This window comes from Pangasianodon hypophthalmus, chromosome 29 (genome assembly GCF_027358585.1).
Source record: "Pangasianodon hypophthalmus isolate fPanHyp1 chromosome 29, fPanHyp1.pri, whole genome shotgun sequence".
Lineage (NCBI taxonomy): Eukaryota > Metazoa > Chordata > Actinopteri > Siluriformes > Pangasiidae > Pangasianodon > Pangasianodon hypophthalmus.
The window spans coordinates 12231492-12255368 of record NC_069738.1 but is presented as its reverse complement, the minus strand read 5'-3'; the positions used below and the strand labels follow the sequence as shown (position 1 = coordinate 12255368).

The 23877-nt window shown below is 38.0% G+C and overlaps 1 protein-coding gene across 3 annotated transcripts; it reads right to left on the bottom strand.

Moving 5' to 3' along the window:
- Window positions 1-451: 451 nt before the first annotated feature.
- Window positions 452-21413, bottom strand: pip5k1aa (phosphatidylinositol-4-phosphate 5-kinase, type I, alpha, a). Of its 3 annotated transcripts, XM_053231220.1 has the most exons (17): window positions 21123-21412; window positions 17822-17908; window positions 16142-16186; window positions 15128-15162; window positions 14944-15033; window positions 14400-14530; window positions 14081-14198; window positions 12961-13113; window positions 12034-12333; window positions 9518-9711; window positions 8644-8727; window positions 8490-8538; window positions 6469-6553; window positions 5477-5683; window positions 5147-5216; window positions 5034-5067; window positions 452-3550 (listed from the first exon to the last, which is right to left on the bottom strand). In XM_053231220.1, exons 2-16 carry the CDS (start codon window positions 17865-17867, stop codon window positions 5058-5060), a joined length of 1617 nt encoding a protein of 538 aa, XP_053087195.1. In that variant the 5' UTR covers window positions 17868-17908; window positions 21123-21412; the 3' UTR covers window positions 452-3550; window positions 5034-5057. The 3 variants fall into 3 exon arrangements, with proteins under 3 accessions (XP_053087195.1, XP_026798230.1, XP_053087196.1); XM_026942429.3 differs by lacking the exon at window positions 16142-16186 and having other exon boundaries at window positions 21123-21411; XM_053231221.1 differs by lacking the exons at window positions 452-3550; window positions 5034-5067; window positions 5147-5216 and adding an exon at window positions 5341-5363 and having other exon boundaries at window positions 21123-21413.
- Window positions 21414-23877: the final 2464 nt, after the last annotated feature.

The following is a 23877-nucleotide window of genomic DNA, read 5'->3' as shown; positions in this document are numbered from 1 at the left end:
TTTTTACTTCTTTATTTTCCATTTGCATTTATACTTGTGATCTATTTCATCTGAACTCAGCAAAGCTCTGGCAGGTTGCACAGAGTGCAAGTTCGTGTCTCGTTTTATTATGTTTTATAATCCTTTATTAAAAGGATTTCCAAAGAATTATCTTTCAAATGTTGCATGGATGAATGTGAACTGGTTTTGACTCAAAATAAATAAAAAAAAATTAAAAAATTAAAAAGTTGATCATCAATAAACAAACAATCAGAATTAAACGTCTGACATCAGGTTAATGGAAAATGTCAAAGAAACGTCTCAAGAACCAAAGCTTTGTGAACCAAATTGGTAAAACTGCAGGAAAAAGCAGCAGGATGAAGATATTTTGTGAATATAAACGTCTCAACTCCTCAGATTCACTATAAAGGATTTGCAGACAGACACTAAGCATGAAACGTTTACTTAACTGTTGATTTGTCAAATTGCTTTTATTGCCCTGGTTTTAAGGATCTACAGAAAGGTGACAAATTAAAGTGGAAAAAAAAAAGTATAAAGTGTCTTAGCAAGGTTTTGGGCCACCATATTTATAAAAAAAAAAAAAAACAATTCCTATTTAATATATACAAACAGAATGTAAAGATATGCACAAGACCATCTACACACAGACACAATGAATTACTACACTATACCATAAACCCATTATTTTTCCAACTCAGCACTTTCAGCACACCTGAGTGTATTAAATGAAGATTCATCTTAAAACCAAAGTCTGTAACATTGCATTTTTGTACAAATCCCAACTAGGAACACTTCAGCGTATTGCATAAACCCACAGGCAGTACTTATAACACCGTTTTTGAAATTAAAAGAAATAAAATATAGATAAATAAATAGTCATTTTCCAGGCTTGTATCCTAAAGTGGCTTTTTTTTTTGTTGCCACACTAAACTCTGAGATTATTTACTGCAAATCACATATGGCCATGACTGAATTCCAATTCTACAATACTTTCTCTTCCCCATAAATCTTATTTTAGATAATTACATCTTTATGAACAATCAAATATGGATATGTAAGGCACTGTTAAAATATGTAAACTATTCAGAGCGAGTGCAATTCTTTGTGCAAAAAAACAGTCACATGATGGCTAAGAAAGGCTCTTAAAAATCAAATTTTGTCAAAATAAAAACCAATATGTACCCCCCCAAAAAAACAAATGTTGACATTGTATTTTAAGACTGGAAAATTACAAAAGAGTACAATTCATATAAAATCAGACAGCACCGCTTTGATAAACATTTCACAAGGCTTACTAAGATAACAATAAGACAAAGGTGAAACGAATCGGTGTCCTCTCAAATCATCATTGCGTATTTATCAGAACATCAGGCCTCACTGATCAATCTTTCAGCAAAGTTATGTGTAAATGTTTGCGTAAGCCAAACCGAACTAGACTTGTCTGGCAGATTTACAAAAGTTTTGATCACCTGTAAACTGCAGGACGAGTTCCTCACACAGCTCATTTGCATTTAGCGACAACCACAAACTCTATAAAAGGTCACATGCACAGACAGCTGAGAGCATGAAATGTATGATCAGGGTAAAGGTTGAAAGACAGAAGTTGACGTTATTTTGACTCACTTCTATGCCAATAAAACTATTTAATAATATATAATATTAATAATAATGAGCAATGCTAAATCTTCCATCAGCTGAGACATTTGTAAATGTCAATAAAATAAAACATCTGGTTTTCACTAAATGTTCTTGATGTTCTTATTCTTAGTCCCTGACTTAGTGAACTAGCATGAGGATGTGTTTTTGATTCCAAAGCCCTTCTATAAGTCGCTCTGGATAAGGGCGTCTGCTAAACGCTGTAAACGTAATAAAAACAAGCAATTTAACCTCGACAGTATATTCCAGATATAAAAATGCAGTAATGATATGATCTTAAGGCGATCAAGTAGAGGTTTATATTAGTTAGTCTTCTTCTGAGTAAATATACACACACTCAGAAGCATGAGTAGGATACAAACTTTGTTTCTGAAATTACGGGAATTTCATGAACACCAAAATTCTTGTTTAACGGCTCGTAATAACAATTTACGGACAAATCCATTCATACCGAGATTGATAAATGAGGCCCGTTGTACCAGATTTTACAACACCCATAATATTTTCAGTTGCCTATTGAACTACACCTAACTTGAGATAGCTTTTTAGAAGAAAATACATGTAATGTAAATTAATTAATGCAAACATAATTCATGTAGCGCACACCCCATTTTGATCAATTAACATAGTCAGAAAGCTTTATTATTTGTATGCAATTATCTTAAAGCTGAAGCAGAATGTAAGCAAAGGAATATTTCTGAAGGCGTAAGCTCTGTTAATGAGAATAATAGCTAAATAGTTTAGTAAACATGCACATTTCATCTGGCAAGCATTGGAATAATATACTGATAGGTTAAAGTATTGTGTATGTCATGTAATATTTCTATACCATAACTATTTTCCAACACTAACTCTGAGTCTTCTGGTTAAGATTAAATAAGATCTGCTCTAGGGCTGGATAATATGATGATATAATATCGCTATCGATATAAATTATGTCTCAATACATTTACTTGCTTGTATTTTACTGATTTAAAGCAGCTGATTAGATGTTACAATTTTGTCCTGGATCTTCAAAACTGTAAAATGTTACAATTTTGAACAAATGTTTCATTTTTTTCCTCTTTTTCACTATTAATTTATTTTTGCTGATGTTAAATAAAAGCATCAATGAACTCAGTTTTTTTTAACACAGCTACTATTTTGTGAGCAGTTTGTTATCTCGTTGTACATACTGTGTATCAGAAACCGTGATGATATTTTTCGCCCCACTCTGCTTTCCACTTCCCTTAATACTGAGCCTCTCCAGAACATTTTCTTAGCGAGCTGACTAAATATTGTTCACATTGGCAAAGGTACGTTGCCTTTTTCATAGTTAAAACAGGTCTGAATTTCCAATTTCAGCAAATTTAAAACATCATTTAATACTAAATACTCAAAAACCCCTATAAAAGCCTCCATTATCGCCTCCACTAGTGGAACTTTTAAATCGCAGCTGTCCGTTTCCCTCTCCTTTTTCCTAGCAAGGGAACCTTTATGGCTCAGTGTTAAACCATGTTCATAAAAAAAAAAAAAACCCCAAAAAAAAACAAACAAACAAAAAAACCATATGAAAAACTATCTATATAATTCTGCATGCAGTGTATAGAGGCACAAAGGATATGTTCATTTCAACTAATTATTTCAAAGAGTTCATATTTGGCATGTGTGTTTGTGATTGCTAACACACATCTTACTTTTCTTAATGTTTTTTTTTTATTTTTTTTTTAGCAGCAACCCTGGATGCAGAAGTCACCCAAGGAACACCTTTGTACAGCTTGTGTGTGCTTTGCTGCAGTGTAAAGTACTTTCTGTATCCGCCTTCCTTTCACTTTGGTTTTCCTCATACTTTGTCTGCTGATGTCCATCCAAAAAAACCTTTGGCTGTCTTCCTTAAAGCAGTATATCACTGTTCCTGAGAAAAAAAGAAAAAAAAACACATGAAATGCTGATCTTTATCATTTCAGTTTTTATATTTCATTAACATAAATATGTTTCCTTTACTTTCTTTAATACAAGCATAACACAATCACACAAAGCAAATAGTAAATGTTAAAACCCTGTACATCGGTTTCCCACCTCTACATTTAGGGGTCCAAGCCTGCCGGGCTCAAAGCCTATTGTATTTGTTAGATTTTTTTTTAAAAATTTGTGCAGCCAAATGCGTAAAGCATGAAAGACATGAAAGTTAAAGGGTAGGCGCTGTATCTCGCCCACAACTCAGAAAAATGAAATGACCAATTTGCGCCTCTTGGTGGTGCTATCGCTACAAGAACAGTAATTACAATCATGCCATTCACGTGTCAGTTTGAATTTAAATGCATTTGAAAGTTATTATTTTGAATTTGCATCATATCATCTCAGATGTTCGGTCTGAATTTTCAACTCAATGTGTATGATCAATTTCTAAAAGCATTCAGACTCTTCATTACCTCACATTTTTCTAGATTCGCTTTCAAAACAACATCCAGCTAACTTCAGGCAAACGCAGTTCATACGCACACTGCATCGCAAGAGGCATGGCAATGCTCAAAATAAATGTGAGTGAGACCATAGACACCTTTTGTTGATCAAAGAGGATCAGAGGAGAATGGCCAGACTATAGTAAGGCTACGGTAACTCAGCCAGCCACTTTTTACATCCGGGGTGAGCAGAAAAGCATCTCAGAACGCTCAACACGTCGAACTTTGAGGTGTATGAGCTGCAACAGCCGATGCTTACCTCCCATGACCATCCTCCTCTGATCTCTTTTATCAACAAGGCGTTTCTATCCACACTAGATGTCTTTTGTTTTTCACACCGGTCTGTGTAAACTCTGTAAATTTCTGTGTGAAAATCCCAGAAGATCAACGGTTTCTGAAACACTCAAACCAACCCATCTGGCACCAACCTCTAATAACCATGCCACAGTCAGAGTCACTAAGATAGCATTTTACATTGAACATTAACGAAGCTCTTATCTGCCACATGATTGGCAGTACATCTCCTCCCAACAGGAAGTACGCAGCGTTAGCTGGTACCGTAGGTTAAAATGAGTTTTGAATGAACTAACATCACTGTTACTGTTAAACTGTTAGTGTCCCCCAAGACAAAAACACTACAGTGGTAGTGTTCCTTTAAAACAGGAAAAACTGACTCCCATGTGCAACAAAAAGGGGGACAAAATGTACTTAATAGACTACTTACTATCTTCCTCAGTTAAATTTCATACATTATTAGAAAATAATCGTTTGTTGCAGCCCCTCCATGGAAGTATGGAGGCACCAATTTGAACGTCATGTGCGCATGACACCGCTCACACGCTCACAGATCGGAAGACACAGAAGTATCAATCAAGCCTGTGTCACTTGTGAACACGGCTACGAGAAGCAAGCGTGTGCACTGGGTATGACTCTTACCTTTTTAGAGCAATTTAGCTTCCGCTATTCCATTCTGAAAAACATCAAGAGGTAGATTACACAGAGACAACACATGGTTTACTGAAAAATAACGCACACATACACATACGCACCTTCTGAGTGTGTTATCAGCTAAGTCACTTGCAAGAGGGCTACTAATGAGGTCAGGGCACGGATCGTTTTCTGTGAGAATAAATGCAAAAAAGTAGTTCAGTCTCTCAAAGGAGCATTTCTATTATTCATGTAGGAGGACTAAGCAATTATGCATGAACAACAGGAAGGTATTCTCACAGTGCATAACATTCCTTGCCATGTGCCAGCTTCATTGAACTGTACACACCAGACAGCAGTGTCATTTGTAACAAAAAAGGAAAAAGATGTTGTGTAATAAGAGAGAGCTGGCAATTCTTCAGTAATTATCCTGACCCCGTCCACCCCCTTACCTCCACTTCCTGGTGTCTCTGAGGTGGGAGACACAGCACTGTTGCTATGTATCTGAGTCGACTCCTCGTCTGGCTGAGTTTGCTCTGCATTTGTCAGTGCTACCATAACCGACGACTGACCCTGCTGGGTTTGTCCAGCCGCTGCAGTGCTTGCCTTGCGTTGCCCTGCAATGACTCCTCGTATCTTCTTGGAAGGCAATGTTTTTGCTAGGGAGGAGAAAGAAACAAGAAGTTCCTCTTTTTAAGGGTCCAAGCACATAGTGATGGTACACTATTGTTTTTCTTATTCGGATTCTCTGCCGAAACAAATCAAGTAGATCAAACCGTAAGTCACAGAGACAAATTTAGTCAGCAGGTCGTACCCCTTCCTGCTACTCAGGCAAGTGAGACGGGCCCAGTCGGCCTAATGGTGGCGCTATAGCGCAAACATTTACGTTTTGGCCCATATCTCGAGAACTGTGCATCCTGCACTCTAAAATCTTTTTCCCTTTTATTCCTTGGCGTAAACCAAATTGATCTAGGCCCCGCCCACTAATTTCAACCTTGATGTTTTTTTTTTTTAACTACTTTCCATAATATGCTATACCTACTTTTGCAAACTAGTTCTAGGAGTTTTGGTGGATCTTCACACATTTAGTGTCAATCTATTCAGCAGAGTGTGAACCTCAATAATTATCAAAAACAGTTTGACATTTGTAAGCAATATGGCTGACAAATGTCAATCAACTCTAACAAGGCGGAGCCTAATTTACTCAAACAGATGTAACTCCTGATCGGTTGTTTGGATTTGCACAAAAGTTGAAAGGCACATACAGGACAAGATTTTGAGGTCATAGACAAAGCTGTGACATCAGCCAATCAGCTTTTAGGAAGGCATTTCATAATAAATAACAACTCCAGTCACCTTACTACTTGCTACTAGACAATAAAAATAAAATGGATGACTGAAAACCTTAACAGATATTTGGAGTTGTGACATAACTTGGACTTACACGAAGATTTCTTGAAAACGGTAATGGACATGAACTTCTGGAAGCGGTCTGCATAGAAACCAGGCCTGTGTACTGACACTGTATCCTGAAGTAGAGAAGTGTAAAATAATAATATTAATGCACAAATCTTTCCAATATAAAGCCATCAAATATATCATTTTTTTTTGCTCCAGGTAAGTATGAAAGCATTTCATATGAAAATGACTCCATGTAGATATGTTTCTCTCTTGCATATTTATGCTATTATTCATGGAAGAACATTTAGTAATGGGAGGTATAGTGTGCAACTCTGCCTCACCCGGCTTAATCTGATGATTACGGGAAGTCAAAACACATACCAAGACCATGTAAGGATTTGGCTATTTAATTTTTTTGTGTCCTTAGTGTTACAAACTCTAGTAACCAAGTACTGGATGAAGATTTAGCCTCATATTAGCTGTAAGAGTGCCTGGTTAATCTGACAGCTTGGGCCCATGGGAAAATCAGCAGTCTTTAAGGATTGAGAATTTAAAGTTTGCAGGTGACATACTGGTTTACCTCTACCTCAGCAAGCCTATGCATGTTGGGCATGTCTCAGCTGTCCGGAAGATGTAATCTCACACAATATATCTGCTGTAGACTGTACTGAATGTATATGATGTATATGGATGTATAATGTATTCTGTAGGACAATAACATTTTATGATATAAAAACGTTTATTTAAACAGTTTATCTCGAACATCCACCATAAGTTAATGATGATTTTTATAGTAACAGTTAGTTTATGATATATATTAGAACAAGCACATTAATATTTATATAAACAAAATTATACCAAATCACAGTTGAATTCTTGAATCTGACTGGTCAGAAGGTGCATTATTTCTGTATAACAGACAAATGCTCTGGCTGGATAGATTTATATTAATGCACTCTTTCTAATACGTTACTGTTTCTATAGTAACAGCTCATACACAGGGACTTGTACAGCAGATGCTACACATATTCTAAGACTAGTAATAAATGGACTTAAAAAAACTTGTTAAATAAAGAAAAACGTATAACTGAAAAACTTTTTTTGTTTTTTTTGAGTCAGAGTGTCAGCACTTTGTTACAATCCTGCTGCTTTGTAATGCCTTCAAGCAGAGGAGTTTACATTTTCCCTTTTTTTGGTAAAATGACACGAGAGAGAGAGAGAGAGAGAGAGAGAGAGAGAGACAGAGAGAAAATGAAAGTCTGGTGAGGCAATGGCTTCATGGGAATGAGTTTATTGCGGCTACAACGCAAGTGATAACAGGACCTAACTTGTCTCGTGGACATTCCACAACATTAAATCTACTTATAAACAATTAAAAAGCATGACATTGGCATGACCTTGTTCATTAATAAATTAATTGTTGGCAGATCGCTGTGGTATAAGCAGAATAACACACCACCCCAGTGTGCATTATTTTTGTATAACGGCATGGTCCGTCGTGTGTTATTCCTTACATGTGTGATATGACTTATAGCAGGCATTACTCTCAGAGCTACTGTTATAGAAAATTAATCAACACTTTCTGACCAATCAGATTTGAGAATTCAACAGTGCTGTGATATAACAATTAAGTAACACAATAAATATTAGAAGTCCAACATTTCTACATTGTTAAGGAGGACTATGTGCTAAAATTATCTCAAATCAATCGTATTCAATACTTCTATGTCCTGCCAAAAATGAGCTCTGTCCTGCCAAAAACTGGCTCAAATAGATGAGATCCTTCTTGTAGAAATTAAAGCCTCTACACCTAATTTTATTTTCTGTTTTATTTTATTGTATTCAGAAACTATTTAAGGATCTCTGACAGTACTGCTATCTGATACATAATAACTCTCTAAACAAAATGTTATATATGTAGTAGTCATGTATGTACTGTAGTTGTTTGAACATGCAAAAATTGTTCATAAAGATGTTTTTTAAAGTGTACGGAAGAATTTGGTCACTTGTCACTACTGATGTGTACTGTAAGCACTACTGTATAGCTGTAAACAAACCACATACCCCATCATGAACCAAGGCTTTCCACGAGTGCTCCAATTTTTTCACAAACCTAAACATATACAAAACACCAAGATTCATACAGGTCTTAAAGAATCAACATGCTACTTGATTAAATAATAGCATCAGGAACGTAACATTTACTGAAGCCTGCTACCTGTAGGACTGGAGGATGTCAATGATCCCAATAAAGATCAGCAACCTCTCCCCCTTTGAGTTATGTGCTGGCATTCCTCCCGTGCTGCAGTGACAGAAACACATAGAACACAATCACAGATAACGATTAAAAAGGCTGAATCAGTATGACCGAATCAATGCTATAACGCTGCACATGAAAGACTCCGCATGAATGTCTGTATATAAACTATACGCAACAAGAGGTATTAACAATGCCAAGGCGAGCATTTAACTACTGTCTATGCATGTTTAATCGCATTAACATACACCGATCAGCCGTAACATTAAAACCACCTGCCTAATATTGTGTAGGTCCCCCTTGTGCTGCCAGAACAGCTCTGACCCATCGAAGCGTGGACTCCACAAGACCTCTGAAGGTGTGCTGTGGTGTCTGGCACCAAGACATTAGCAGCAGATCCTTTAAGTCCTCTAAGTTGTGATGTGGTGCCTCCATGGATCGTACCACTTTTGGTAGGTACTAACCACTGCATACCAAGAACACCCCATAAGACCTTTGCCGTTCTGCAGATGCTCTGATCCAGTCATCTAGCCATCACAATTTGACCCTTATCAAAGTCACTTAGATCCTTTCGCTTGCCCATTTTTTCTGCCTCCAACACATCAACTTCGAGAAATCACTGTTCACTTGCTGCCTAATATATCCCACCGCTTGACAAGTGCCATTGTAACGAGATAATCAACATTATTCACTTCACCTGTCAGTGGTATTAATGTTATGGCTGATCGGTGTATATGTACAATTCATCTCAAGATTTGTAATTTTGTCCATTCCCAGACCAGGCATTTTTCTATATTAAATAAAAGCTTTTCACACTGGTAAAGTTGTGTCTAACCTCTCAGTGCACAGTGGTGCAGCCTTGCCCTTGACCTCGCCCTGGATCGCCTCCATGGTCGTGCAGTAGAGGGGCTTCTGGCCCTGATTCTTCTTCTGATCAGGCACTGGCATGGATGCCTCATCTCCAGGCCGGTCCACATTGTGAATCCCCACTAGGAGACTGTAGTCCATGATCTTGAAGCTCTGCAGCACCTAAAATGTAGACACAGCATGCAAAAATGAAGTTCCTCAAGCAGTTGATAAGCTGCGTGAAGCAACATGGAGAATGTCTGATTTACTTAGATTATACGGTTAATCGATTACCAACTGATTATTGATATATAGGGTTTAGCTCAGGATTCTTTCAAAAGACAGCTGGTATTCTTTGGATCCAGTTGAAAAAAATCCACTTCTGTCGACTGAATAACTTCCTCACTGATTTCTGCAAGTTTGCATCCAAAATGCCTCTGTACACTTCTGAGATAGTGATGCCACTGACCACAAGCTCACCAACACCACTGTAGGAAACACAGCCCTAGCTTCCTCTGTGCTTTACATTACTCATAGTGTAGTTTGTTTGGAATTCTTCTCCTGGCTTTCTCCACATAAACACAGTACCTTCAGATCCATCCAAGTTCAATTTAGATTAATCTGAAAATAAGACAGATCTGCAGAAGCTGCTGTCTTTCTCGGTGTGTTCTTTTGCCAATTTCACCCTTGCTTTCTTATTCCTGAGGCTGATGTATGGTTTCTACTGTAATACTCTCTCTTTGTACCCACACTGTAAAAATTTTACTGTGGAATTTACGGTAGTTTACTGGCAACCTGGGTTGCCAATAATGTGCTGTAAAATTTACAGCAAACCACTATAAAATATTTTTACAGTAAAGTACTGTAATATATCATACATAGTATAAAATAACACATAAGCCAGTATGTCGATGCAGGATACAGCTGAGCTGAAGCGTCTTGCTCAAGGATCCAATCAAGGCAGTTTGGTGGTGCTGGGATTTGAACACATGACCTCCTTGTCTGCAACTCGAAACTGTAACCACTTGAGCTACCACAGGTAACACAACTAGCTTGCACTGATTCATAGCATAATCTTTTAGTGGCGTTAATTCAGTGCTAGCTGCGGTGGTGTTATGGTGTAGTTGTGGTGGCTCACTGGTTAAGGCTTTGAGTCACATCTCAGAAGGTTGTGTGTTCAAATCTCAGTACTGCCAAGCTGTCACATTTGGGCAAGACCTGTAACCTTCAGCAGCTCAGTTGTATCCTGCATCAGCCAAATGATCAGGCATGCTGGGTTATGTGTCAGTTTATACAACATTAAGAAGTGCAGTACTTTACGGTAAATATATTTTACAGTTGTTTACCCAAATTGCCAGTAAATTACTGTGAAATTTACAGCAATTTATTACGGCGCATGCTTGTTTATTCCTGTTTTGAATAGTTTGTGCAGTATGTTGTATCTGGTAACTCGTATTCCTTTTGCAGCAAAGCTACTGTTTCTCACCTCTTCTTCTTGATTTCATTCTCAGTTGTGCCGGTACATTGTCTGTTTTCATTCATAAGTCATTCAACTTTGAACCTTTTTTTTTTTTTTAACTATATATCCAACCAGGGAGGAACTAAGATTTAGATTTTTTGCTGATCTGGCAAATAGAGTAACCTTCTATGTGCAAACAGATGATGTGAGAAGCTTTCTCAAAACTTACTTCCCCCTTCTTAGACATTTTTGAAATTGGTTTTAACCAGCTGGTCCCACGGTAATTGATATGTGGATGCATGCAGTCAATTACCTTCAGTTTCATACAAGTCTCCTAGCAGAGTAACCATATGGTGCAGTTCATCACATTAACTATGGACTAACTGTGGCAACCAGAATAATCTTAAGTGTCCAAATACTTATTGTCTAATTATGATCAATATATCTATTATTTTTATATTTTTAAATATAACAATTATTTTTTTTGGAAAAGTTTTTCCTGAAAAGTGTGCTTTTGGTATTTCTCTTTTTTTTAAAAAAAAATCCCAATTGGTTTGACACATTGTTTTCTATTGCAGTGAAATTCATACATTTGTAAGTGTGGCTACATGTCCAAATACTTTTTGGGGCCACTGTATATAAAGTTTAAGATATTCCAGCAACAATTATATTACCCCATCACTCTAGGTAAAACTAATCATGTCAGAATAGGTCTTTGGGGGGTGAAAAGTGTTCGCCTTAACTTCACAAGTTCAAATCTTGACGATTCCACAGTCACCGTGGATGGGAATCAAGGGAGTAAAAGTGGCCGCTCTCTCAGGGTGGGACTGACGGCATTACTCTCTCTCTCTCTCTCTCTCCTGTTAATCACAGCAATCCTAGCCTATCTTCAGCATGTGTGAGCTCATGTATGCGGAAGAGGGCGGATAACACTTAGCGTTAGTGCGATTAGTGGAAAGCTGGCTGGTGGGTGGAAATTGGCAGGTGACCAAATTGGGGGGGAAAAAACACGACTAGGGCTTTAAGCACATGTTCTGTTGTCTCACCAGGCAGTCTCGTTGGATGGTCTTGCAGAGTGCACTGTAGTGATCTGTCTCCAGTAGTAGGCCCTCGGGCATGTCCTGCATGAAGTCTAAGTCTTTATAGGTGGGAAGGCTCTTCATTCTCTCCTTAGGTGAGGCACGACGCTTGTACGTGGAGCCCTTCAGGTCGTATTTGAGGTGCATGGGAACAGTGCGCGGCAGCAGGTTGTTCATTACCACAAGGCGGATGTTCTTCCCTCCAGCCTGAATGCAGTAGAGCCCATAGAATTTTGGAAGCAGTGTACGCTTGTTCTGGTTCAGGTTCTGGGAGAAAAAGTTTTAGTAAATTAGTGAATTATTAAAAAAAATATAATAATAATAATAATAATAATAATACATAGGAATGTGCCACCCAATCAAACAATCAATCAATCATATGCATATCCATATTTCAAATATGCATAATTTTGTTAAATTCAAAATAGCCTCACTATGACTGAATATCATTGATGCTGCCTCATTAAGTAGCCTGGTGCTCTCACAATAAAGCCTGGAAGAGCTTGCGTTTTTCTTATTTTTCTTATAAGCTTGAAGGTACAGTAGCTTCAGGTACAATAAAAGGATTTTTGTATCCTTCTTAGCAAGGGCAAACATTTAGCTGGCTGTAAGAATTCCAGGGAAGTTTGAAAAAACATGGCAAATATGTTTGTTTTTTTAAATGTACTACTGTTGATTTAACAATTTAAAAGGTAAGATAAGTACATTGTTTTTACAACTTTAATTACACATCTACTGAAGCAGAGCAAGAGTGACCTTTGATAGACAAAAAGGGGATAATATGTGGGAAAACAGCTCTCCCAAATTTCACAAAACCTATGCACTGACCACAGCAAGAGAGAAAAAATAGTTTCACAGAAAAACAGAAGTCAGACGCAAACACATTTTTCTCACCATAAAGTACCCAGGCAGTAATTTTTGCAGGAACTCTGCCTCCTTGTGCTGGACAGTTTTAATGATGAACTCATCATCACTGGAGACATAAAACAGAGACCCACTCGCCCCAGGGTTTGACAGCTCTATCAGGGGATCGTTACACAGAGAATACTGCAGAACACACAAGCACATTCACAAATAAATGAATCTGCATTGTACAGACAGATATGCTTCCTCACAACACTAGTATACAATGCACAAAACAGTGGCAGCAATTCTTATGGTTCCCTATTTTTAATCTTTTAATTATATTATTTACATAAACACTACTTAATATTATCATATTTATATCTGGACATGGTTTTGAGCAGTCACATTGGAAGTGTTTTTTTAAAAAAGATTAAAATTTGTTAACAAAGAACAGACAAAAAACAAGCAAAAAGGCAGGTCAAGAAAGACAACTGCTCATTAACATCGGGGGTTGTTTATGTATCAGAACTGAAAGTTTGCTTTTAGTTAAATGTGACACTGTACTATACAACTGCAGTGTAATTTAGTATAAGCAGCATTAGGACACCTTCTTCAGAATTATTAGCACTGTCCATAAAGGTAAAAAAAGGTTATTAAAAAAGGCTTTGTGGTTAAAACGAGCTTAATCTCACACGAAAATTAATTATGAAAGAAATCTAACATTTAACTGAAGAAAATGCATTCTAAGAAAATATTTGTGTGTTTCAGTGTGAAACTAAGCTAAATAACCACAGATAAGTTTTATTTTTTTTAACCCATCTTTGCTAAGGGTGCTAATAATTCTGGAGCTGACTGTAGCCAGGCTACATACTAGTCAACAAGCTTGCATGTCATATTCAGGGATTTCAGTAGCAAGAGTCTCAATTAGCCAAACATGTCAAAACACAGAGGAGTTATGGTTTTGTTCATCACTGACGCATGCATGCAGGTTCTGCAGTTAAAGGTTTCCATGTAAATCACATACAGTTTCAATATCATTATCCGTTTAAAAACTTCAGGGGTACTTTCAGAAATAACATTTAACTTTGTTTATATAGACATGACTCTACAGCAGTCAACAAGAGACACTGTAAGGACTATTTAAAAAAAAAAAAGGAGAGAACGTTACGAGGTAGTCATCAGATCGAATCCCAAACATCTCTCTGAAGTAGCGGAAGGCAATTGGAGCGTAGGTTTTAAACCTGAAGTCGCCATGGTGGTGTCCAGGGGTTAAATTACTGCCCTCGCTTATTGTGAAAAAAAAAGACAAAGACACACAGAGAGAGCGAGAGAGCGAGAGAGAGAGAGAGAGAGAGAAGGAAATGTTAGAGGAAATTCAGTGAATAAATGTGTAATCAAGACTGTACAAATTGCAATAACATTATTTGCACAGCACATTTAAACACATTTATCACCACTTCAGATACACTTCAGATACAAGAACACACCTGGGAAAGAAAATGCTCTCCACTTCTTCAAAGTCCTGCATGAGAACATCTCTCTCTTGCTTCTGGCTCAAGCTGCCCACTGTGTGCGCGATGCCCAGCTGGATCGCACCTTTCAGGGCAGATGAAGTTGTCTAACAAGATAAGGTGGATGAAATACATACTAGTAAGATGATCTAAGCTTTATCCCATACAATATATAGTACACGATTCACAGCCTTTAGTAACAGAAACAGGTGTGATGCAAGGTTACAAAGCACCAAATAATTGTCACGTTGTTACACAATACGCTTGCATTGTCACGCAACATCTAATTTCTGCTTTTATTAATGAAGGAGATATGCCTGAAAGGCCATATCAGCAACAAAGCTAACCTTCAACCTCAAATGACTTTCGGGAGTGTTACATATTTGGCAAAAGCCAGCACGTGTTGAGAAAACAAACAGTGCAGTTTCCCAATTTCCCAACACAGAACCTGCTACGCTGAACAGTTAACTAGCGTTTAATTTATTAAAAAAAAAAAAGAAAAGAGAGAGAGATCTCTTGCCTTTTTGTATGTAGTCTCCCCTGTGTGGTCAATCCCACGATGACCAATGGTTCTCTTATTAGTCTGCGATGAACTCAAAGAGGTCTGGCCCTGGAAATTGTAGTTATAAGAGCAAAATATCTTTAAATGACAAACGACGGCATTGTGAAAGTACTGGGAAGCAGAAACTGAAAACGATTCTTACTTCAACAGATGTCATCCTAAGAGTTCCAGCAGCTCCTGTATGGACATAGACAAAAATTTCACTAACACTTGTAGGCATATAGGAACATCTGTACATCTGCTCATTCATGCAATTAGCCTAACATGTGGCAGAGCACAATGTATAAAATCATGCAGATACAGGTCTTAAGTTAACGTTCAAATCAAACATCAGAATGAGGGAAAAAATGTGATCTCAGTGACTTTGGACATGGCATGGCTGGTGAAAGACTGCTGATCTCCTGGGATTTCACACACACAACAGTGTCTAAAGTTTATACGGAATATTGCGGGGGTAAAAAAAAAAAAAAAAAAAAAAAAAAACGCCTCAACACAACACCTTGTTAATGAGAGAGGGCACTGGAGAATGGTCAGAGTATGGTTCAAGCTGACAGGATGCCTACTGTAGCTCAAATAACCACTCTTTACAACCGTGATGCGCAGAATATGAAGCACTGGCTTTAACTGAGAGCCTGCTTTCAAACTCTGTTCTTGTGAAATATCTGGATATTTATAGGTTTTGTGCAGGATAGTTATTTACCAAATTGTTCTGACTCACGGAATCAAAATATACCTGTACAATCTAAACCAATTTGCATAAAATTTGCATTAATTCCTCTGAGCAACAGTCAAAAGTTTTGCTTATTATGTCTTTTGCTCTTATGTCTCTTGCTTAGCCCTCAAACTAACTCTGTCCTACGGATATTAATCTATGAAATGTTCGTCTTGGAAAAAGCAGGCAATCATTGAGCAGTAAACATACACACAGAAACAAACAAACAAACAATTAAACAACAGTTCCTCTCGGGTAAAGTGTTACACTGACAGCTGAAGCACAACATGCACAAACACCTGCCCTGTGGTCTTCGATTCTCTGGGCTTTTTTTCCCCCTTTGGAGAACCACAACACATCTGCACACACTAAAAATATCAGCAGTAGCAAAAGCGTTCAGCAGTAACAACACAGGCATTCTGACACACACCCATGCACTCGTACCTCTCTGAGGAAACAATCGCCTCCTCCATAACAGAGTAACCACATCTGAAGGACAAACGTCAAACTAGTCATAATGACATTTCTAGTGGTCTGACAATTGCTCTAATGTAATGAGAGTAATCCACTACAAAGGACGGGTGGGAGAATTACTCACAAAAAATAAAAAAATCTTAGAAGTTGACGAGACTGAAAAAATTTCTTAATTAAATGTTCAGAGTAAAAAACACTGCTATAAAAGCAACTCACAGAAAGGAGTTGAAGTAACACTGCATTCAACTTAACTCGGAATCGGGATGTCTGAACTCGGAATTACATCATTTTCGTGCTTGGTGCGTTCAAGCTACAAAATGGGAAAAAACATAAAACGCCTCCATGAAAGTGTGTGCTTTATAAGCAACAAGCTAGCAAACTACTATTAGTGATCATCAGTTAATGAAGCATTTACCTTCTCAAAACAGCAAACTGTATGCTCAGTGTTACAGATTTAACCAATGAACGTGTCTATATTGATTGATCTAATGTAAATACTACTCTAAACTCTTTTAAAGTAGTGAAGTAGTGTTTTATTTACTGACAGTGTGAGCGGCCATGTTGAACTCGGATGCTGAGGAGAACATCCTGAAATTCCGAGTTGAGGGGGCATTTTCTTTGTTTTTTTCCCTAGTCCGAGGATGAAAATTCAGAGTTTCGAGCTTTATTCGAATGTAGCATTAATCCTAGTAGTAAATCTTTAGCATAAAATGTGACAATTGTATATTTACTCGAATGCACTGCAAGCTCCACTGAGCCCGAAAACAAACCTTATAGGTGAGCCAATGAAAGAAAGAAAAAAAGAGAAAAGAAAAACAGGGATGGTAGATTTAGGTTAACCAGATTAGTCAGAATGAGAAAACCACAAGAAGATCGTGGAGGAGATTAATGCGTCGTATTGTGATGTCTTGTGCACAACAGAATAGTATGCAATATCCAAATGCTGTACATGCATTGCAGCATTTAAAAAAATCATAACAGCTAAAATTGTTCACTCTGTAACCGAGAACTTCAGAAGAGAAGTTACGGGAATAGTGACGGCCCAGGATCTAGCGCTCCTGCGAGTACAAGAGCTAAATCCAATCACACTGGAGTTAGACACGGCGTAACTGGCCTAGGAACAGAAGGTCTGTATAACTGAAATGTGCAGTTATTTAAATTTACTATCCTCATATTACATCGTGCCATTTTACAGAGCAAGGACACACGAATAGAGCAGCCAGATACGGTGTGTCCGTAAAGGTCGTGGCTCAATCAGCCGGAACTGTGTTGTATTTAATTACTACATAAATCTGCACTGAAAGAAGATTAATTTGTTAATGACTTGGTAAGTTTATCAGAACTGTATTATCTATTTGGCTCAGTGCTGCCACCTTTCACAAACAACAGCAGTTAGAGACCCATCAGAAGCACTCAGGGAAAAAAAAAAGTCACCCGTTTAAGACTACTTTTAACGCTTAAAAAACTGAAGACAAACATTTCACTTTCACACATACTGTCCCAGATCATTAAATTGAAGAAGTCAAGTACAAAAATACAGCTGGGAATGTTTTTCAATACGGTTAAACCAGGGATTGTTTCAGTACATGCAAGGAAAGATCAGAATTTATATCTGGGATTTAATTTTTGCTCTCCAAATTTGACACTTACTATTGGAGTTCGCTCCCTCGGTGGAGACTGGATCAGCTGTAGCCATTCTCTGGAGGAAGTTTCATAGGTCACGTTCACTTACAATGTCTAGAATCAGAAGCAGAAACCTTTTTGTTTACATACAATGTCTTGTATAAATGTAGTTCTGGTGCAACAGGTTGCCATCAGAAGTCACATAACTTGTTTTGATAGCTCCTTGGTCAATATGAGGCTGTTTGTTCAGGTATGTTCTTTAAAAACTCTTTTGAATTCTGATGGCAGCTGCATATTCCTTCAATATTACAGGCTTGTGCATTTTGTGTAGATTCATGACATATATTCACTGTTCACTTTATTAGGAACACCTGTACACCCATGCAGTTATCTCGTCAGCCAATCATGTGGCAGCAGTGCAATACATAAAATCATGCAGATACAGGTCAAGAGCTTCATTTAATCATCAGAATGGGGAAAAAGTGAGATCTCTGTGACTTTCACCATGGCATGGTTGTTGGTGCCAGATGGGTTGATTATTTGATTATTTCAGAAACTGCTGATCTCCTGGGATTTTCACACACAACAGTCTCTAGAGTTTACACAGAACGGTGGGTGGGTCTGCAGGCTGAAAGGCCTTGTTGATGCGAGAGATCAGAGGAGAATGACCAGTTATAGTTGAAGACTGGAAAAAGACAAGGTGATTTTTTTCTAATCTTCAGCTGTCCATTTTCGATGAATCTGTGCCCATGATAGCCTCAGATTCCTGTTCTTGGCTGATAGAAGTGGAACCTGATGTGGTCTTCTGCTGTTGTAGCCCATCTACCACAAGGTTCAATGTTTTGTGCATGGTGAAATGCTTTTCTGCTCACCACGGTCTTAAAGAGTGATATGAGTTACTATATCCTTCCAATCTGGCCACTCTCCTCTGACATCTCTTGTCAACACAGCGTTTCCACCCACAAAACTGTCGCTCACTCAATGTTTTTTGTTTTTCGAACCTTTCTGCGTAAACTCTAGAGACTCTTGGGTGTAAAATTCCCAGATCATCAGCAGTTTCTGAAATACTCTGTACACTGATGTTTAATGTGAACAATAACTCATGACCTTTATCTGCATGATTTTGTTGCATTGTGCTGCTGCCACATGATTGGCTGATTAGATTACTGCATGAATGTGCAGGTGTTCCTAATAAAGTGGACCGTGAGCGTATCATCACAAGTTAATACTTATGTAAGTCACTGTACATGCAACAACATTACGTAAGGAATAGAACATGATGGAGCGTACAGCTATAGGAAAATAATCCATGAGGGGATGGTGTGATGACGGCCAACATGAAGGGGAGTTACTATTACAACCCTGAAGTGGATTACTTTCCTATGACATGTGAAAAAGCGTTTTATTTCTCTTATACTTATACTATTTGCCAAATATTAAAATTTTGAGTTTATTAATGAATGCGTCATGTTTTTTTTTTTAAACTATTTGTAGTTACATGTTGTGGAACGTCTATGAGACAAGTTAGTTCCTGTCATTACTTACGTTAAAGCAGATATAACTAACCATTCACTCACCAGCCTCTTTTTTCTCTCTCCCGAAGTTAATAAAACAAAGAAAAAAAAAAATCACTATAGTTTTCATCAACCAATCACTAATCACCACTGTTCCCATCAACCAATCACTGATCACCACTGTTCCCATCGACCAATCACTGATCACCACTGTTCCCATTGACCATAAACTGATCACCACTGTTCCCATCGACCAATCATTGATCACCACTGTTCCCATTGACCATAAACTGATCACCACTGTTCCCATCGACCAATCATTGATCACCACTGTTCCCATTGACCATAAACTGATCACCACTGTTCCCATCGACCAATCACTGATCACCACTGTTCCCATCGACCAATCATTGATCACCACTGTTCCCATTGACCATAAACTGATCACCACTGTTTCCATCGACCAATCATTGACCACCACTGTTTCCAACGACCATAAACTGATCACCACTGATCCCATTGACCACTATCTATGCACCACTGTTCCCATTGACGAATCACTGATCACTACTGTTCCCATCAACCAATCATTGATCACCACTGTTCCCATCAACCAATCACTAATCACCACTGTTCCCATCAACCAATCATTGATCACCACTGTTCCCATCAGCCAATCACTGATCACCACTATCGACCAATCACTGATCACCACTATCGACCAATCACTGATCACCACTGTTCCCAACGACCAAATCACTAATCACCACTGTTCCCATTGACCATAAACTGCTCACTACTGTTCCCATCGACCAATCATTGATCACCACTGTTCCCATCAGCCAATCACTGATCACCACTGTTTCCAACAACCAATCACTGATCACCACTGATCCCATCGAACCAATCATTGATCACCACTGTTCCCATCAGCCAATCACTGATCACCACTGACCAATGACCAATCACTAATCACCACTTTTCTCATTGATCAATCACTAATCACCACTGTTCCCAACAACCAATCACTGATCACCACTGTTTGTCCCACCCTCGCACCTCTTCATTTTAATCTCTCTTCTTGCAGGTATCTACAAGCAATAAAAGCAAACTCGTAACCGTTTCCTTCACGACTACTCACTATCACCACTTCTTCTTGTCTGAATTCTTGACAGAAAGTATAGTATTTTTTAAATGTGAAAAAAGGTTAGTTTATGGCACTATGACCAAAAATGACTCCTTTCTATAAAAAATAAATTATTTAAGAAATAACTTGTAATCTATTATTTTTTTATTCTGAAAATATTCCATGTACCCTAATTTGTAACGTGATTTGCCAGTGATACATTAATATGCAAATGAGTCCATGACCTCATGTAGCGACTTCCGGCGTGCTTTAGCAACTTTCCCCTGAAAAGACAACATTGTCAAATAGTGGCTAGACCATGGATGCTAGTCAGCTACCTGGTTTCAGAGTCAGATAGTTAGTTTTTGTTTGTTTGTTTGTTTGTTTTTTTGGTCAGCACGACATACTCACTCACAAATAATTCCCCAGACCGAATATACACGTTACATCTCTCTCTCTCTCTCTCACACACACACACACACACACACAGGTTATATTACTAATGAAACCTCTTAGCTAGCTAGCAAACAGTTAACACTTAATGCAGGGTTTAGCTGCTCAAAGCGTCTAGCCAGTTTGCTTACTCTTTGCTTTAACTCTTGGTCAGTAGATGAAGTTAAGTATGTTTTAAAATAAATAATTTCCCAAATCCACAACTATCTTAGCAAGTCACACGCAGTCGGCTAACCTCTTCTTGTTTTTTGTTGATAGTTTGCACTTCACTTGTTGACTCCACTGAGACAGCAGAATGATTACAGTCGCCGTGCAACGTTGCGTTTTCTTCTCGCTGCTTTAAACCCACTCCTGTTGATAGTTTTCCTCTTCTTCAAGACTACACCCCTAAATCGCCGAGTTTATCAAATCTGCTCCGCATATTTTCAGTGGCATCCATTTCCTTCTCTTTTCTAATAACATCCTTAAAAACCTGCTCTCTGTGTACTGAAACCTATTACGCGCCATCTAGTGGTTGTTCCGTGCAATAACACAGCTGCACACACGTTTAAACATGGCTGCTAGAGCCACTTTCACTTCATGGACAGTGCTGTCAAGTTTGGATATTCAGAGTAGAGTTATATAAATGTTTTATTCAGTGTTTTGTAAGGCATGCTCATTGTTTTTGCTCTGTATTCATGGAATAATGCTACTGTGTTTCTTTTCATGAATGCAAAATATGATACTTTTGTATAATGAATCAGTAGCTAATCACATTTCAGTTTTAAAAAATGTCAGGAATGGATATGTTAAACAAAAACTTCGTATAAAATAAAATAATGGAACTGTAATTTTGTTATTTAAGCACTATCGCACAAGCAAGAGTGCGGTTATACTGAATCTCTCTCTGCGGCTTTGTCTCTACGCCTAATCACAGCCGTGCTGCCGTTCAGTCTAACAGTACAATTGTGACTGCAGTGCTCTATAAAAAATATATTAACATTGAGTAACTGACATTTCGGACACAATATGACACAATATGGCCGAATGTTTTGTTTATTTGTTGCTTTGCTAACGGAAATAGATCCCAAAGTAGCTATGCTCGCTTTATAGCCCGTTGACTAGCTAGCTAGCTCACATTGATTTGTACATTTCTGTTAAAGATGCTTCCAGTGAAATTGGCTTCCCTTCTTCTTTTTCATCTTCATCTGACAGGCTTTCATATTTTAAGTCAAAAGTTATATTCATGAAAAATGTATCGAAAAAAAACAAAGAAAATGCTCCCCAACTTAAACTCCTACTCATAAACTCATGACGGTGTCCTAAACCCTGAGTTAAGCAAGTGAAGTCAAATCAACATGGCTGCTCGCAGCATCAACAATAAAGCACTTTAAAGGCGTTATACTGTATATGTAAGTATTTGTTTTAGATCAATCGACATATAGACATACATGTATTTGTTATATCTGTCTCATGACTATACAGTTTGCTGTTCTGAAGAGGAAAATATACTTATCACTTATTGCTGCGTTTGCTGGATAGCTTGTTCAAAAGAAGAACGTGGAGGCATCCATGTTTGTTCCCACTTTGTAGCTTGAATGCACAGAGACCAAAAGCTATGTCATTCCAAGTTCTGATTTTCCACTTCCAAGGTAAGTTAATTACACAATATGACCAAAAGTTTGTGGACATGTGACCATCACACCCATTTGTGGTTCTTCCCCAAACTATTGCCATGAAGTTGGAAGCACACAATTGTATAGAATGTCTTTGTATGCTGTAACATTACAATTTCCTTTCAATGAGCCCTGACTCCAACCCCACTGAACACCTTCAGGATGAACTTAAACTCTGACTGCAGCCCAGGCCTCCTCGTCCAATATCAGTGCCTGATCTCACTAATGCTCTTGTGGCGGAATGAACACAAATCCCCACAGCCACGCTCCAAAATGAAGTGGAAAGCCTTCTCAGAAGAGTGGAAGGTATTCTAACAGCAAAGAGGGACTAAATCTGGAATGGGATGTTCAACAAGCACATACGGATGTGATGGACAAGTGTCCACAAACTTTTAGCCAGATCGTAACCCAACTTAACACCTATTTTGTTCAGTTTTTGTTCAGTTTTGGAAAAATTTGCGCTAAGGTGCACAGAATCTGTTCTGGTGACTCGTGGTCATCCAACACTTTACTAAGACACTTTTTGTTGTTTTATCTTTCCAAATTTGCCACCTGTTTGTGGTTATAGTACATATTTTAGTGGCTATAAAGCTGGGAACATACCAATGTTGTTGTGATGTGCATGAAATGGGGCTTTAAAAAATGAACCAAATTTCAAACAAATTACTGTTTACATTTTATCCTTTATTGGCAAAACTGGCAACTATAGGTCTATAGTTATTGTTAGAGTCCCTCAGTTTAAATGAAATAGTAATAGCAATGAAACTACAGTGTACACATTTGCACAATAACGTTATGCAATGTTTCATGATGTCAAAATAAAAAGTAAACATTTAAAAATCTATGATTTCACAGCTCTGGATTAAGTTACTCTGTAGCCTTTTCTCTCTCACTTAATCACTCACTATATAGATAACATTTATTGCGTCATGAAATGTGTAATAGTTTGTCAACCCACATTCTTTCATTCCGTAGCATGGCACTAGTGATTGATAGTGTGTAGTTGTCTCCACCCTCATCAGTAAGCATCACACTACAGGTAACTCGAGATGTTACTGTATATTTATCCCTCCCAAAATACCACAGCAGACTTCAGTAAAATACGAATACAAAGTCAAGCTTTTCTTCCATAATGGCCTCAATGAAATATTCCCACACAAACCGAAAGACAGACTACTTTGGTACAGACATGTGGTATGCTACAACAATTGGGACTGAATTATCTAAACCTTCTAATGGTGGAGGTTTTCCTGCTATACTGAGCAGAGGAAGGTTTGATTCTTCCTGTTCTTTAGTTCCAATAGAACCATAGGCATGAGTTCATCAGCATAAAAC

Bases quoted from the DNA above. Each gene is read 5' to 3' on its own strand.
- pip5k1aa (XM_053231220.1), bottom strand. From the start codon at position 17,867: ATGGCTACAGCTGATCCAGTCTCCACCGAGGGAGCGAACTCCAATA. The intron at 12,334-12,960 runs GTGAGAAAAATG...TTTTTCTCCCAG, and splicing joins TACTGCCTGGGTACTTTATG to AACCTGAACCAGAACAAGCG. The intron at 6,554-8,489 runs GTATGTGGTTTG...TCTCTACTTCAG, and splicing joins AAGCCTTGGTTCATGATGGG to GATACAGTGTCAGTACACAG.